Source organism: Phyllobates terribilis, unplaced genomic scaffold (genome assembly GCF_046119375.1).
Source record: "Phyllobates terribilis strain yellow unplaced genomic scaffold, ASM4611937v1 Scaffold_12__6_contigs__length_324123572, whole genome shotgun sequence".
NCBI classification, from domain to species: Eukaryota; Metazoa; Chordata; class Amphibia; order Anura; family Dendrobatidae; genus Phyllobates; species Phyllobates terribilis.
In genome coordinates, this window is record NW_027362772.1 from 310,076,875 (window position 1) to 310,093,566 (window position 16,692).

Consider the following 16,692-nt stretch of genomic DNA (forward strand, 5'->3'; position numbering starts at 1 on the left):
CACTGTGCCGCTAATCATCAATGGCCCGCTAATCATCAATGGCCTGCTAATCATCAATGGCCCGCTAATCATCAATGGCCCGCTAATCATCACTGGCCCGCTAATCATCAATGGCCCGCTAATCATCAATGGCCCGCTAATCATCAATGGCCCGCTAATCATCAATGGCCCGCTAATCATCAATGGTCCGCTAATCATCAATGGCCCGCTAATCATCACTGTGCCGCTAATCATCAGTGGCCCGCTAATCATCACTGTGCCGCTAATCATCAATCTACTGTTAATCATCAATGGCCCGCTAATCATCAATCTACTGCTAATCATCAATGGCCCGCTAATCATCAATCTAACGCTAATCATCACTGTGCCGCTAATCATCACTGTGCCGCTAATCATCAATCTAACGCTAATCATCACTGTGTCGCTAATCATCACTGTGCCGCTAATCATCAATCTACTGCTAATCATCACTGTGCCGCTAATCATCACTGTGCCGCTAATCATCAATGGTCCGCTAATCATCAATCTACTGCTAATCATCAATGGCCCGCTAATCATCACTGTGCTGCTAATCATCAATCTACTGTTAATCATCAATGGCCCGCTAATCATCACTGTGCTGCTAATCATCAATGGCCCGCTAATCATCAATCTACTGCTAATCATCACTGGCCCGCTAATCATCAATGGCCCGCTAATCATCAATGGTCCGCTAATCATCACTGGCCCGCTAATCATCACTGTGCCGCTAATCATCACTGTGCCGCTAATCATCAATGGCCCGCTAATCATCAATGGTCCGCTAATCATCAATCTACCGCTAATCATCAATGGCCCGCTAATCATCAATCTACCGCTAATCATCAATCTACCGCTAATCATCAATCTACCGCTAATCATCAATGGCCCGCTAATCAATATATCACTAATTAGCGCTTGTACCAGGCAGTTAATCCGCTTGTGTAACAGCAGCACAATGAATGCAGCTCTGGAGGTGACGGGAACGTAAGACCTGGTAGAAATTATTTTAAAGTTACACAATGATTTTATGTAAACTTGACGGTAAAGTGTTACATCCGATCCCTGAGGAACCTCACAGTCCGGCGACAGTAAGGCTACGTTCACACAATGCGTATTTCAAGCGTTTTTGCCGTGGAATTTCCGCAGCGAAAACGCTTAAAAAAACGCTCGGTAATACGTGCCCCATGGTCCCCAATGATAATCCGCATGTGCTGTGCGCGTGCTGCGGAAATTTCCGATGAGGATTATCATTGCGGAAAAAAACGCAGCATGTCCATTAAGGCTAAGTGCCCACCATGCAGAAATGCTGCAGTTTTTTTCCCTTCTCCCTGGCAGGAAAAACGCATGCGGATTGTGCCTGCGGATTGTGCATGCGGATTGCGCATGCGGATTGTACGTGAGGATTGTGCGTGAGGATTGTGCCTGCGGATTGTGCCTGCGGATTGTGCATGAGGATTGTGCATGCGGATTGTGCATGCGGATTGTGCATGCGGATTGTGCATGCGGATTGCACATGCGGATTGCGCCTGCGGATTGTACATGAGGATTGTACATGAGGATTGTGCATGAGGATTGTGCGTGAGGATTGTGCGTGAGGATTGTGCGTGCGGATTGTGCCTGCGGATTGTGCCTGCGGATTGTGCCTGCGGATTGTGCCTGCGGATTGTGCCTGCGGATTGTGCCTGCGGATTGTGCATGAGGATTGTGCATGCGGATTGTGCATGCGGATTGTGCATGCGGATTGCGCATGCGGATTGCGCCTGCGGATTGTACATGAGGATTGTACATGAGGATTGTGCATGAGGATTGTGCATGCGGATTGTACATGCGGATTGTACATGCGGATTGTGCCTGAGGATTGTACGTGAGGATTGTACGTGCGGATTGTGCGTGCGGATTGTGCGTGCGGATTGTACATGAGGATTGTGCATGAGGATTGTGCATGCGGATTGTACATGCGGATTGTACATGAGGATTGTGCATGCGAATTGTACATGCGGATTGTACATGAGGATTGTGCATGCGAATTGTACATGCGGATTGTACATGAGGATTGTGCATGCGGATTGTACATGCGGATTGTGCATGCCGATTGCGCATGAGGATTGTACATGCGGATTGTGCCTGCGGATTGTACATGAGGATTGTGCATGCGGATTGTGCATGCGAATTGTACATGCGGACTGCACATGCGGATTGCGTCTGCGGATTGTACATGAGGATTGTGCATGCAAATTGTACATGCGGATTGTACATGAGGATTGTGCATGAGGATTGTGCATGCGGATTGTACATGCGGATTGTACATGAGGATTGTGCATGCGAATTGTACATGCGGATTGTACATGAGGATTGTGCATGCGGATTGTACATGCGGATTGTACATGAGGATTGTGCATGCGGATTGTACATGCGGATTGTACATGAGGATTGTGCATGCGAATTGTACATGCGGATTGTACATGAGGATTGTGCATGCGGATTGTACATGCGGATTGTGCATGCCGATTGCGCATGAGGATTGTACATGCGGATTGTGCCTGCGGATTGTACATGAGGATTGTGCATGCGGATTGTGCATGCGAATTGTACATGCGGACTGCACATGCGGATTGCGTCTGCGGATTGTACATGAGGATTGTGCATGCAAATTGTACATGCGGATTGTACATGAGGATTGTGCATGAGGATTGTACATGCGGATTGTACATGAGGATTGTGCATGCGGATTGTACATGAGGATTGTGCATGCGGATTGTACATGCATTTTTCCTGCCAGGGACTTGTGGATGTGAAGCGTTCTTCACATGCATTTCTGCATGCGGGTTGTGATTTTAGCATCACTTGGAAAGTGCTTGACAACTTGGTCACACTATATAAATCCATGCAACCGGCATATATAGTGTGACCGAAAGAATGGTAAAAAATAAAGATTATACTTACCCTCTGATGGCCCCCGGTGTTTTCTCCGCTGCGTCCGGTCTGTTGTATCGGTCGCGGTGTTGTGAAAGGACCTGCCGACGTCAGCGGTCGCGTGACCTGTCACATGACTAAATGACGTCACCGCAGGTCCTTTCACAACACCGCGACCGATACAACAGACCGGACGCAGCGGAGAAAACACCGGGGGCCATCAGAGGGTAAGTATAATCTTTATTTTAAATTCTTTTTTTAACAGGTACCATGATACCCGAGTCTGGAGGCCCCTATCACACCCCCGACAGCCTCCGCTCTGCAGCACCAGGTGCAGCCCCTATCACAGCTCTGACAGCCTCCGCTCTGTAGCACAGGGTGCAGCCCCCTATAAGACCCCCAACAGCCTCCGCTCTGCAGGACCGGGTGCAGCCCCCTATAAGACCCCCAACAGCCTCCGCTCTGCAGGACCGGGTGCAGCCCCCTATAAGACCCGCGACAGCCTCCGCTTTGCAGGACCGGGTGCAGCCCCCTATAAGACCCGCGACAGCCTCTGCTCTGCAGGACAGGGTGCAGCCCCCTATAAGACCCCCAACAGCCTCCGCTCTGCAGGACCGGGTGCAGCCCCCTATAAGACCCGCGACAGCCTCTGCTCTGCAGGACAGGGTGCAGCCCCCTATAAGACCCCCGACAGCCTCTGCTCTGCAGGACAGTGTGCAGCCCCCTATAAGACCCCCGACAGCCTCTGCTCTGCAGGACAGGGTGCAGCCCCCTATATGACCCCCGACAGCCTCCGCTCTGCAGGACAGTGTGCAGCCCCCTATAAGACCCGCGACAGCCTCTGCTCTGCAGGACAGTGTGCAGCCCCCTATAAGACCCGCGACAGCCTCCGCTCTGCAGGACAGTGTGCAGCCCCCTATAAGACCCGCGACAGCCTCTGCTCTGCAGGACAGTGTGCAGCCCCCTATAAGACCCGCGACAGCCTCTGCTCTGCAGGACAGTGTGCAGCCCCCTATAAGACCCCCGACAGCCTCTGCTCTGCAGGACAGGGTGCAGCTCCCTATATGACCCCCGACAGCCTCCGCTCTGCAGGACCGGGTGCAGCCCCCTATCAGACCCCTGACGGCCTCCGCTCTGCAGCACCGGGTGCAGCCCCCTATTGTACCCCTGACGGCCTAAGCTCTGCAGCACCGGGTGCAGCCCCCTATCAAGCCCCTGACGGCCTACGCTCTGCAGCACCGGGTGCAGCCCCCTGTCACGCCCCTGAAGGCCTCCGCTCTGCAGCACGGGGTGCAGCCCCCTGTCACGCCCCTGAAGGCCTCCGCTCTGCAGCACGGGGTGCAGCCCCCTGTCACCCCCCCCCCCCCCCAACTTATCAGTCTCATGGCTGGAGGTAGATGGGAGCAGCGGGGTGGTCATGACCTCGTATTCTGGGGCATCTGTGCACATAATATCAGGCTGAGGATACTCGGACAATGGGGCGGAGTTACTAATCTGACACATTCCAACAGTCAGCCGAGCAGCGATGTCTTGAGAAAAAGGCCAAAATAAGCCGAAATCTCCTCCTGGCCCAATGTAAGGTGTGAAATTACTGGGGTCTGGAGGCGAGAGTCACTGGGGGGGGGGCGAGAGTCACTGGGGGGGGGGGGCGAGAGTCACTGGGGGGGGGGGGCGAGAGTCACTGGGGGGGGGGCGAGAGTCACTGGGGGGGGCAGACAGATCCGTCCGTCCGTTGCAGCCCCCCGCGTCCGTCCGTCAGTCAGTCACAGTCCCTCGCGTCAGTCCGTCACTGCCCCCCGCGTCCGTCCGTCCGTCAGTCAGTCACAGCCCCCCGCGTCCGTCCGTCCGTCAGTCAGTCACTGCCCCCCGCGTCCGTCCGTCCGTCAGTCAGTCACAGCCCCCCGCGTCCGTCCGTCAGTCACAGTCCCTCGCGTCAGTCCGTCACTGCCCCCCGCGTCCGTCCGTCCGTCAGTCAATCACAGCCCCCCGCGTCCGTCCGTCAGTCACAGTCCCTCGCGTCAGTCCGTCAGTCACTGCCCCCCGCGTCCGTCCGTCAGTCACAGCCCCCCGCGTCCGTCCGTCAGTCAGTCACAGCCCCCCGAGTCCGTCCGTCACTGCCCCCCGCGTCCGTCCGTCAGTCACAGTCCCTCGCGTCAGTCCGTCAGTCACTGCCCCCCGCGTCCGTCCGTCAGTCACAGCCCCCCGCGTCCGTCCGTCAGTCAGTCACAGCCCCCCGAGTCCGTCAGTCACTGCCCCCGCGTCCGTCCTTCAGTCACAGCCCCCCGCGTCCGTCCGTCAGTCACAGCCCCCCGCGTCCGTCCGTCAGTCACTGCCCCCCGCGTCCGTCCGTCAGTCACTGCCCCTCGCGTCCGTCCGTCGCAGCCCCCCGCATCCGTCCGTCAGTCACTGCCCCTCGCGTCCGTCCGTCACAGCCCCCCGCATCCGTCCGTCAGTCACTGCCCCTCGCGTCCGTCCGTCAGTCACTGCCCCTCGCGTCCGTCCGTCAGTCACTGCCCCTCGCGTCCGTCCGTCGCAGCCCCCCGCGTCCGTCCGTCAGTCACTGCCCCTCGCGTCCGTCCGTCGCATCCCCCCGCGTCCGTCCGTCAGTCACTGCCCCTCGCGTCCGTCCGTCGCATCCCCTCGCGTCCGTCCGTCAGTCACTGCCCCTCGCGTCCGTCCGTCAGTCACTGCCCCTCGCGTCCGTCCGTCGCAGCCCCCCGCGTCCGTCCGTCAGTCACTGCCCCTCGCGTCCGTCCGTCAGTCACTGCCCCTCGCGTCCGTCCGTCGCAGCCCCCCGCGTCCGTCCGTCAGTCACTGCCCCTCGCGTCCGTCCGTCGCATCCCCCCGCGTCCGTCCGTCAGTCACTGCCCCTCGCGTCCGTCCGTCAGTCACTGCCCCTCGCGTCCGTCCGTCAGTCACTGCCCCTCGCGTCCGTCCGTCGCAGCCCCCCGCATCCGTCCGTCAGTCACTGCCCCTCGCGTCCGTCCGTCAGTCACTGCCCCTCGCGTCCGTCCGTCGCAGCCCCCCCGCATCCGTCCGTCAGTCACTGCCCCCCGCGTCCGTTCGTCAGTCACTGCCCCCCGCGTCCGTCCGTCAGTCAGTCACTGCCCCTCGCGTCCGTCCGTCAGTCACTGCCCCTCGCGTCCGTCCGTCAGTCACTGCCCCTCGCGTCCGTCCGTCGCAGCCCCCCCGCATCCGTTCGTCAGTCACTGCCCCCCGCGTCCGTCCGTCAGTCACTGCCCCTCGCGTCCGTCCGTCAGTCACTGCCCCTCGCGTCCGTCCGTCAGTCACTGCCCCTCGCGTCCGTCCGTCAGTCACTGCCCCTCGCGTCCGTCCGTCGCAGCCCCCCCGCATCCGTCCGTCAGTCACTGCCCCCCGCGTCCGTCCGTCAGTCACTGCCCCTCGCGTCCGTCCGTCAGTCACTGCCCCTCGCGTCCGTCCGTCAGTCACTGCCCCTCGCGTCCGTCCATCGCAGCCCCCCGCGTCCGTCCATCAGTCACTGCCCCTTGCGTCCGTCAGTCGCAGCCCCCCGCGTCCGTCCGTCAGTCACTGCCCCTCGCGTCCGTCCGTCAGTCACTGCCCCTCGCGTCCGTCCGTCGCAGCCCCCCGCATCCGTCCGTCAGTCACTGCCCCTCGCGTCCGTCCGTCAGTCACTGCCCCCCGCGTCCGTCCGTCAGTCACTGCCCCCCGCGTCCGTCCGTCAGTCACTGCCCCTCGCGTCCGTCCGTCAGTCACTGCCCCTCGCGTCCGTCCGTCAGTCACTGCCCCTCGCGTCCGTCCGTCAGTCACTGCCCCTCGCGTCCGTCCGTCGCAGCCCCCCCGCATCCGTCCGTCAGTCACTGCCCCTCGCGTCCGTCCGTCAGTCACTGCCCCTCGCGTCCGTCCGTCGCAGCCCCCCCGCATCCGTCCGTCAGTCACTGCCCCCCGCGTCCGTCCGTCAGTCACTGCCCCTCGCGTCCGTCCGTCAGTCACTGCCCCTCGCGTCCGTCCGTCAGTCACTGCCCCTCGCGTCCGTCCATCGCAGCCCCCCGCGTCCGTCCATCAGTCACTGCCCCTTGCGTCCGTCAGTCGCAGCCCCCCGCGTCCGTCCGTCAGTCACTGCCCCTCGCGTCCGTCCGTCAGTCACTGCCCCTCGCGTCCGTCCGTCGCAGCCCCCCGCATCCGTCCGTCAGTCACTGCCCCTCGCGTCCGTCCGTCAGTCACTGCCCCCCGCGTCCGTCCGTCAGTCACAGCCCCCCGCGTCCGTCCGTCGCAGCCCCACGCATCCGTCCGTCTCATCCTGCCCCCGCCACCACACATCCGCGCTCTCACCAGGTCCTTCTGCTGCAGATTGTGGGACCCCGACATCTACCACAAGCCCACCCGGGCAGGAGAGCAGCCGGCGGCACAGCGCCCCCACCGGTCACCTCAGAGCTGACATTTTACAGTCACAATTTCTGTCCCTGATTTTTACACAAGTTTCCGGGGAGTTTCGCTCCGGATTGTACAGATTCTCCGCAGCAGAAACCACAAGTCCCAGCAGGCGGCACCGGACCCGCCCCGCCCCCACAGAATATCACCACTGAACGGGAAATTAGAACCAGTGACCGGAGCCCGGACATCAGCAGACAGCGGCCACCGGGGGCGACACCGAGCCCAGGACCCGCAGACCTTGATGTGACTCTCCAGCAGGGCGCCATGTCCGGCCACCAGCAGCAAACAGATCATAACGAGCGGACGGCGGCAGCTCCAACACCGAGCAAGAACCGGGCTCCATCCGCGCCCCGCCCCCGGCACACAGGCGCCGCCCCCAGCACACAGGCCCCGCCCCCTGCGTCACCTCCCACAATCCTCCTGTGCCCAGCCCCGACACAGTACGATGAAAGGAGGCGGGGACATGCCAGGGGCGGGGACACCGAGCTACAGACCGAGAAGCCAGAACCGGGGAAGTCAGCGCACAACCGGAGAGAACAGGCGGCGGAGACAGTGTATCTAATCCCCTCCTATGTGATACTGTCTGCTGAGCCGTGTATCTAATCCTCTCCTGTGTGATACTGTCTGCTGAGCCGTGTATCTAATCTTCTCCTGTGTGATACTGTCTGCTGAGCTGTGTATCTAATCCTATTCGGTGTGATACTGTCTGCTGAGCTGTGTATCTAATCCTATTCGGTGTGATACTGTCTGCTGAGCTGTGTATCTAATCCTATTCGGTGTGATACTGTCTGCTGAGCTGTGTATCTAATCCTATCCTGTGTGGTACCGTCTGCTGAGCAGTGTATCTAATCCTCTCCTGTGTGATACTGTCTGCTGAGCCGTGTATCTAATCCTATCCTGTGTGATACTGTCTGCTGAGCTGTGTATCTAATCCTATCCTGTGTGATACTGTCTGCTGGGCTGGGTATCTAATCATCTCCTGTGTGATATTGTCTGCTGAGCCGTGTATCTAATCATCTCCTGTGTGATACTGTCTGCTGAGCCGTGTATCTAATCCTCTCCTGTGTGATACTGTCTGCTGAGCCGTGTATCTAATCCTCTCCTGTGTGATACTGTCTGCTGAGCCGTGTATCTAATCATCTCCTGTGTGATACTGTCTGCTGAGCCGTGTATCTAATCATCTCCTGTGTGATATTGTCTGCTGAGCCGTGTATCTAATCCTCTCCTGTGTGATACTGTCTGCTGAGCCGTGTATCTAATCATCTCCTGTGTGATACTGTCTGCTGAGCCGTGTATCTAATCCTCTCCTGTGTGATACTGTCTGCTGAGCCGTGTATCTAATCATCTCCTGTGTGATACTGTCTGCTGAGCCGTGTATCTAATCCTCTTCTGTGTGATACTGTCTGCTGAGCCGTGTATCTAATCATCTCCTGTGTGATACTGTCTGCTGAGCCGTGTATCTAATCCTCTCCTGTGTGATACTGTCTGCTGAGCCGTGTATCTAATCATCTCCTGTGTGATACTGTCTGCTGAGCTGTGTATCTAATCCTCTCCTGTGTGATACTGTCTGCTGAGCCGTGTATCTAATCATCTCCTGTGTGATACTGTCTGCTGAGCTGTGTATCTAATCCTATCCTGTGTGATACTGTCTGCTGAGCCGTGTATCTAATCATCTCCTGTGTGATACTGTCTGCTGAGCCGTGTATCTAATCCTCTCCTGTGTGATACTGTCTGCTGAGCCGTGTATCTAATCATCTCCTGTGTGATACTGTCTGCTGAGCCGTGTATCTAATCCTCTTCTGTGTGATACTGTCTGCTGAGCCGTGTATCTAATCATCTCCTGTGTGATACTGTCTGCTGAGCCGTGTATCTAATCCTCTCCTGTGTGATACTGTCTGCTGAGCCGTGTATCTAATCATCTCCTGTGTGATACTGTCTGCTGAGCTGTGTATCTAATCCTCTCCTGTGTGATACTGTCTGCTGAGCCGTGTATCTAATCCTCTCCTGTGTGATACTGTCTGCTGAGCCGTGTATCTAATCATCTCCTGTGTGATACTGTCTGCTGAGCCGTGTATCTAATCCTCTCCTGTGTGATACTGTCTGCTGAGCCGTGTATCTAATCCTCTCCTGTGTGATACTGTCTGCTGAGCCGTGTATCTAATCCTATCCTGTGTGATACTGTCTGCTGAGCCGTGTATCTAATCATCTCCTGTGTGATACTGTCTGCTGAGCCGTGTATCTAATCCTCTCCTGTGTGATACTGTCTGCTGAGCCGTGTATCTAATCCTCTCCTGTGTGATACTGTCTGCTGAGCCGTGTATCTAATCCTCTCCTGTGTAATACTGACTGCTGAGCCGTGTATCTAATCCTATCCTGTGTGATACTATCTGCTGAGCCGTGTATCTAATCCTATCCTGTGTGATACTATCTGCTGAGCCGTGTATCTAATCCTATCCTGTGTGATACTGTCTGCTGAGCCGTGTATCTAATCCTATCCTGTGTGATACTGTCTGCTGAGCCGTGTATCTAATCCTCTCCTGTGTGATACTGTCTGCTGAGCCGTGTATCTAATCCTATCCTGTGTGATACTGTCTGCTGAGCCGTGTATCTAATCCTCTCCTGTGTGATACTGACTGCTGAGCCGTGTATCTAATCCTATCCTGTGTGATACTGTCTGCTGAGCCGTGTATCTAATCCTATCCTGTGTGATACTGTCTGCTGAGCCGTGTATCTAATCCTATCCTGTGTGATACTGTCTGCTGAGCCGTGTATCTAATCCTATCCTGTGTGATACTGTCTGCTGAGCCGTGTATCTAATCCTATCCTGTGTGATACTATCTGCTGAGCCGTGTATCTAATCCTATCCTGTGTGATACTATCTGCTGAGCCGTGTATCTAATCCTCTCCTGTGTGATACTGTCTGCTGAGCTGTGTATCTAATCCTCTCCTGTGTGATACTGTCTGCTGAGCTGTGTATCTAATCCTATCCTGTGTGATACTGTCTGCTGAGCTGTGTATCTAATCCTCTCCTGTGTGATACTGTCTGCTGAGCCGTGTATCTAATCCTCTCCTGTGTGATACTGTCTGCTGAGTCGTGTATCTAATCCTATCCTGTGTGATACTGACTGCTGAGCCGTGTATCTAATCCTCTCCTGTGTGATACTGACTGCTGAGTCGTGTATCTAATCCTCTCCTGTGTGATACTGTCTGCTGAGTCGTGTATCTAATCCTCTCCTGTGTGATACTGTCTGCTGAGCCGTGTATCTAATCCTCTCCTGTGTGATACTGACTGCTGAGCCGTGTATCTAATCCTCTCCTGTGTGATACTGACTGCTGAGCCGTGTATCTAATCCCATCCTGTGTGATACTGTCTGCTGAGCCGTGTATCTAATCCTATCCTGTGTGATACTGTCTGCTGAGCCGTGTATCTAATCCTATCCTGTGTGATACTGTCTGCTGAGCCGTGTATCTAATCCTATCCTGTGTGATACTGTCTGCTGAGCTGTGTATCTAATCCTCTCCTGTGTGATACTGTCTGCTGAGCCGTGTATCTAATCCCATCCTGTATGATACTGTCTGCTGAGTCCTATATCTAATCCTACCATGTGTGATACTGTCTGCTGAGCTGTGTATCTAATCCTATCCTGCGTGATACTGTCTGCTGAGCCGTGTATCTAATCCTATCCTGTGTGATACTGTCTGCTGAGCCGTGTATCTAATCCTATCCTGTGTGATACTGACTGCTGAGACGTGTATCTAATCCTCCCCTGTGTGATACTGTCTGCTGAGCTGTGTATCTAATCCCATCCTGTGTGATACTGTCTGCTGAGCTGTGTATCTAATCTCATCCTGTGTGATACTGACTGCTGAGACGTGTATCTAATCCTCCCCTGTGTGATACTGTCTGCTGAGCTGTGTATCTAATCCCATCCTGTGTGATACTGTCTGCTGAGCTGTGTATCTAATCTCATCCTGTGTGATACTGTCTGCTGAGCTGTGTATCTAATCCCATCCTGTGTGATACTGTCTGCTGAGCTGTGTATCTAATCTCATCCTGTGTGATACTGTCTGCTGAGCTGTGTATCTAATCCCATCCTGTGTGATACTGGCTGCTGAGCCGTGTATCTAATCCCATCCTGTGTGATACTGTTTGCTGAGCTGTGTATCTAATCCTATCCTGTGTGATACTGTCTGCTGAGCCGTGTATCTAATCCTATCCTGTGTGATACTGTCTGCTGAGCCGTGTATCTAATCCTATCCTGTGTGATACTGTCTGCTGAGCCGTGTATCTAATCCTATCCTGTGTGATACTGTCTGCTGAGCCGCGTATCTAATCCTATCCTGTGTGATACTGTCTGCTGAGCTGTGTATCTAATCCTATCCTGTGTGATACTGTCTGCTGAGCTGTGTATCTAATCCTATCCTGTGTGATACTGTCTGCTGAGCCGTGTATCTAATCCCATCCTGTGTGATACTGTCTGCTGAGCTGTGTATCTAATCCTATCCTGTGTGATACTGTCTGCTGAGCCGTGTATCTAATCCTCTCCTGTGTGATACTGTCTGCTGAGCCGTGTATCTAATCCTATCCTGTGTGATACTGTCTGCTGAGCCGTGTATCTAATCCTGTCCTGTGTGATACTGACTGCTGAGCCGTGTATCTAATCCCCTCCTGTGTGATACTGTCTGCTGAGCCGTGTATCTAATCCCCTCCTGTGTGATACTGTCTGCTGAGCCGTGTATCTAATCCCCTCCTGTGTGATACTGTCTGCTGAGCTGTGTATCTAATCCTATCCTGTGTGATACTGTCTGCTGAGCAGTGTATCTAATCCTATCCTGTGTGATACTGTCTGCTGAGCTGTGTATCTAATCCCATCCTGTGTGATACTGTCTGCTGAGCCGTGTATCTAATCCCCTCCTGTGTGATACTGTCTGCTGAGCCGTGTATCTAATCCCCTCCTGTGTGATACTGTCTGCTGAGCTGTGTATCTAATCCCCTCCTGTGTGATACTGACTGCTGAGCTGTGTATCTAATCCTATCCTGTGTGATACTGTCTGCTGAGCCGTGTATCTAATCCCCTCCTGTGTGATACTGTCTGCTGAGCTGTGTATCTAATCCCCTCCTGTGTGATACTGTCTGCTGAGCAGTGTATCTAATCCTATCCTGTGTGATACTGTCTGCTGAGCCGTGTATCTAATCCTATCCTGTGTGATACTGTCTGCTGAGCTGTGTATCTAATCCTATCCTGTGTGATACTGTCTGCTGAGCAGTGTATCTAATCCTATCCTGTGTGATACTGTCTGCTGAGCTGTGTATCTAATCCTATCCTGTGTGATACTGTCTGCTGAGCAGTGTATCTAATCCTATCCTGTGTGATACTGTCTGCTGAGCCGTGTATCTAATCCCATCCTGTTTGATACTGTCTGCTGAGCCGTGTATCTAATCCCCTCCTGTGTGATACTGTCTGCTGAGCCGTGTATCTAATCCCCTCCTGTGTGATACTGTCTGCTGAGCCGTGTATCTAATCCCATCCTGTGTGATACTGTCTGCTGAGCCGTGTATCTAATCCTATCCTGTGTGATACTGTCTGCTGAGCCGTGTATCTAATCCTGTCCTGTGTGATACTGTCTGCTGAGCTATGTATCTAATCCTATCCTGTGTGGTACCGTCTGCTGAGCAGTGTATCTAATCCTCTCCTGTGTGATACTGTCTGCTGAGCCGTGTATCTAATCCTCTCCTGTGTGATACTGTCTGCTGAGCAGTGTATCTAATCCTCTCCTGTGTGATACTGTCTGCTGAGCCGTGTATCTAATCCTATCCTGTGTGATACTGTCTGCTGAGCCGTGTATCTAATCCTATCCTGTGTGATACTGTCTGCTGAGCCGTGTATCTAATCCTATCCTGTGTGATACTGTCTGCTGAGCCGTGTATCTAATCCTATCCTGTGTGATACTGTCTGCTGTGCAGTGTATCTAATCCTATCCTGTGTGATACTGACTTCTGAGCCGTGTATCTAATCCTATCCTGTGTGATACTGTCTGCTGAGCCGTGTATCTAATCCTATCCTGTGTGATACTGTCTGCTGAGCCGTGTATCTAATCCCCTCCTGTGTGATACTGTCTGCTGAGCCGTGTATCTAATCCCCTCCTGTGTGATACTGTCTGCTGAGCTGTGTATCTAATCCTATCCTGTGTGATACTGTCTGCTGAGCCGTGTATCTAATCCTATCCTGTGTGATACTGTCTGTTGAGCTGTGTATCTAATCCTCTCCTGTGTGATACTGTCTGTTGAGCTGTGTATCTAATCCTCTCCTGTGTGATACTGTCTGCTGAGCCGTGTATCTAATCCTATCCTGTGTGATACTGTCTGCTGAGCCGTGTATCTAATCCTATCCTGTGTGATACTGTCTGCTGAGCCGTGTATCTAATCCTATCCTGTGTGATACTGTCTGCTGAGCCGTGTATCTAATCCTATCCTGTGTGATACTGTCTGCTGAGCCGTGTATCTAATCCTATCCTGTGTGATACTGTCTGCTGAGCCGTGTATCTAATCCCATCCTGTGTGATACTGTCTGCTGAGCCGTGTATCTAATCCTATCCTGTGTGATACTGACTGCTGAGCCGTGTATCTAATCCTATCCTGTGTGATACTGTCTGCTGAGCTGTATCTAATCCTATCCTGTGTGATACTGACTGCTGAGCCGTGTATCTAATCCTATCCTGTGTGATACTGTCTGCTGAGCCGTGTATCTAATCCTATCCTGTGTGATACTGTCTGCTGAGCCGTGTAGCTAATCCTATCCTGTGTGATACTGACTGCTGAGCCGTGTATCTAATCCTATCCTGTGTGATACTGTCTGCTGAGCCGTGTATCTAATCCTATCCTGTGTGATACTATCTGCTGAGCCGTGTATCTAATCCTATCCTGTGTGATACTGTCTGCTGAGCTGTATCTAATCCTATCCTGTGTGATACTGACTGCTGAGCCGTGTATCTAATCCTATCCTGTGTGATACTGTCTGCTGAGCCGTGTATCTAATCCTATCCTGTGTGATACTGTCTGCTGAGCCGTGTATCTAATCCTATCCTGTGTGATACTGTCTGCTGAGCCGTGTATCTAATCCCCTCCTGTGTGATACTGTCTGCTGAGCCGTGTATCTAATCCCCTCCTGTGTGATACTGTCTGCTGAGCTGTGTATCTAATCCTATCCTGTGTGATACTGTCTGCTGAGCCGTGTATCTAATCCTATCCTGTGTGATACTGTCTGCTGAGCCGTGTATCTAATCCTATCCTGTGTGATACTGTCTGTTGAGCTGTGTATCTAATCCTCTCCTGTGTGATACTGTCTGTTGAGCTGTGTATCTAATCCTCTCCTGTGTGATACTGTCTGCTGAGCCGTGTATCTAATCCTATCCTGTGTGATACTGTCTGCTGAGCCGTGTATCTAATCCTATCCTGTGTGATACTGTCTGCTGAGCTGTGTATCTAATCCTATCCTGTGTGATACTGTCTGCTGAGCTGTGTATCTAATCCTATCCTGTGTGATACTGTCTGCTGAGCCGTGTATCTAATCCTCTCCTGTGTGATACTGTCTGCTGAGTTGTGTATCTAATCCTATCCTGTGTGATGCTGTCTGCTGAGCCGTGTATCTAATCCTATCCTGTGTGATACTGTCTGCTGAGCCGTGTATCTAATCCTATCCTGTGTGATTCTGTCTGCTGAGCCGTGTATCTAATCCTCTTCTGTGTGATACAGTCTGCTGAGCCGTGCATCTAATCCTACCCTGTGTGATACTGTCTGCTGAGCTGTGTATCTAATCCTATCCTGTGTGATACTGTCTGCTGAGCCGTGTATCTAATCCTATCCTGTGTGATACTGTCTGCTGAGCTGTGTATCTAATCCTATCCTGTGTGATACTGTCTGCTGAGCCGTGTATCTAATCCTCTCCTGTGTGATACTGTCTACTGAGTTGTGTATCTAATCCTATCCTGTGTGATGCTGTCTGCTGAGCCGTGTATCTAATCCTATCCTGTGTGATACTGTCTGCTGAGTTGTGTATCTAATCCTATCCTGTGTGATGCTGTCTGCTGAGCCGTGTATCTAATCCTATCCTGTGTGATACTGTCTGCTGAGCCGTGTATCTAATCCTATCCTGTGTGATGCTGTCTGCTGAGTTGTGTATCTAATCCTATCCTGTGTGATACTGTCTGCTGAGCCGTGTATCTAATCCCATCCTGTGTGATACTGTCTGCTGAGTTGTGTATCTAATCCTATCCTGTGTGATGCTGTCTGCTGAGCCGTGTATCTAATCCTATCCTGTGTGATACTGTCTGCTGAGCCGTGTATCTAATCCTATCCTGTGTGATACTGTCTGCTGAGCCGTGTATCTAATCCTCTCCTGTGTGATACTGTCTGCTGAGCCGTGTATCTAATCCCATCCTGTGTGATACTGTCTGCTGAGCCGTGTATCTAATCCTCTTCTGTGTGATACTGTCTGCTGAGCCGTGCATCTAATCCTACCCTGTGTGATACTGTCTGCTGAGCTGTGTATCTAATCCTATCCTGTGTGATACTGTCTGCTGAGCCGTGTATCTAATCCTCTTCTGTGTGATACTGTCTGCTGAGCCGTGCATCTAATCCTACCCTGTGTGATACTGTCTGCTGAGCTGTGTATCTAATCCTATCCTGTGTGATACTGTCTGCTGAGCCGTGTATCTAATCCTATCCTGTGTGATACTGTCTGCTGAGCCGTGTATCTAATCCTATCCTGTGTGATACTGTCTGCTGAGCCGTGTATCTAATCCTATCCTGTGTGATACTGTCTGCTGAGCCGTGTATCTAATCCTATCCTGTGTGATACTGTCTGCTGAGCCGTGTATCTAATCCTATCCTGTGTGATACTGTCTGCTGAGCCGTGTATCTAATCCTATCCTGTGTGATACTGTCTGCTGAGCCGTGTATCTAATCCTATCCTGTATGATACTGTCTGCTGAGCCGTGTATCTAATCCTATCCTGTGTGATACTGTCTGCTGAGCCGTGTATCTAATCCTATCCTGTATGATACTGTCTGCTGAGCCGTGTATCTAATCCTATCCTGTATGATACTGTCTGCTGAGCCGTGTATCTAATCCCATCCTGTGTGATACTGTCTGCTGAGTTGTGTATCTAATCCTATCCTGTGTGATGCTGTCTGCTGAGCCGTGTATCTAATCCTATCCTGTGTGATACTGTCTGCTGAGCCGTGTATCTAATCCTCTTCTGTGTGATACTGTCTGCTGAGCCGTGCATCTAATCCTACCCTGTGTGATACTGTCTGCTGAGCTGTGTATCTAATCCTATCCTGTGT

General features: G+C 53.0%; 1 protein-coding gene across 2 annotated transcripts in view; it reads right to left on the reverse strand.

Moving 5' to 3' along the window:
- Nucleotides 1–7,747, reverse strand: part of LOC141172832 (uncharacterized) — a 183,070-nt gene extending 175,323 nt beyond the window's left edge. Inside the window, exon 1 of one of the 2 annotated variants that reach the window (XM_073657389.1) lies at nucleotides 7,585–7,747. In XM_073657389.1, the coding sequence (XP_073513490.1) occupies nucleotides 7,585–7,641 (57 nt within the window). In that variant the 5' untranslated portion in view covers nucleotides 7,642–7,747. Of the gene's footprint in view, nucleotides 1–7,245; nucleotides 7,453–7,584 lie in introns of those variants that run through there. The other variant, XM_073657390.1, reaches the window with a different exon arrangement.
- Nucleotides 7,748–16,692: the final 8,945 nt, after the last annotated feature.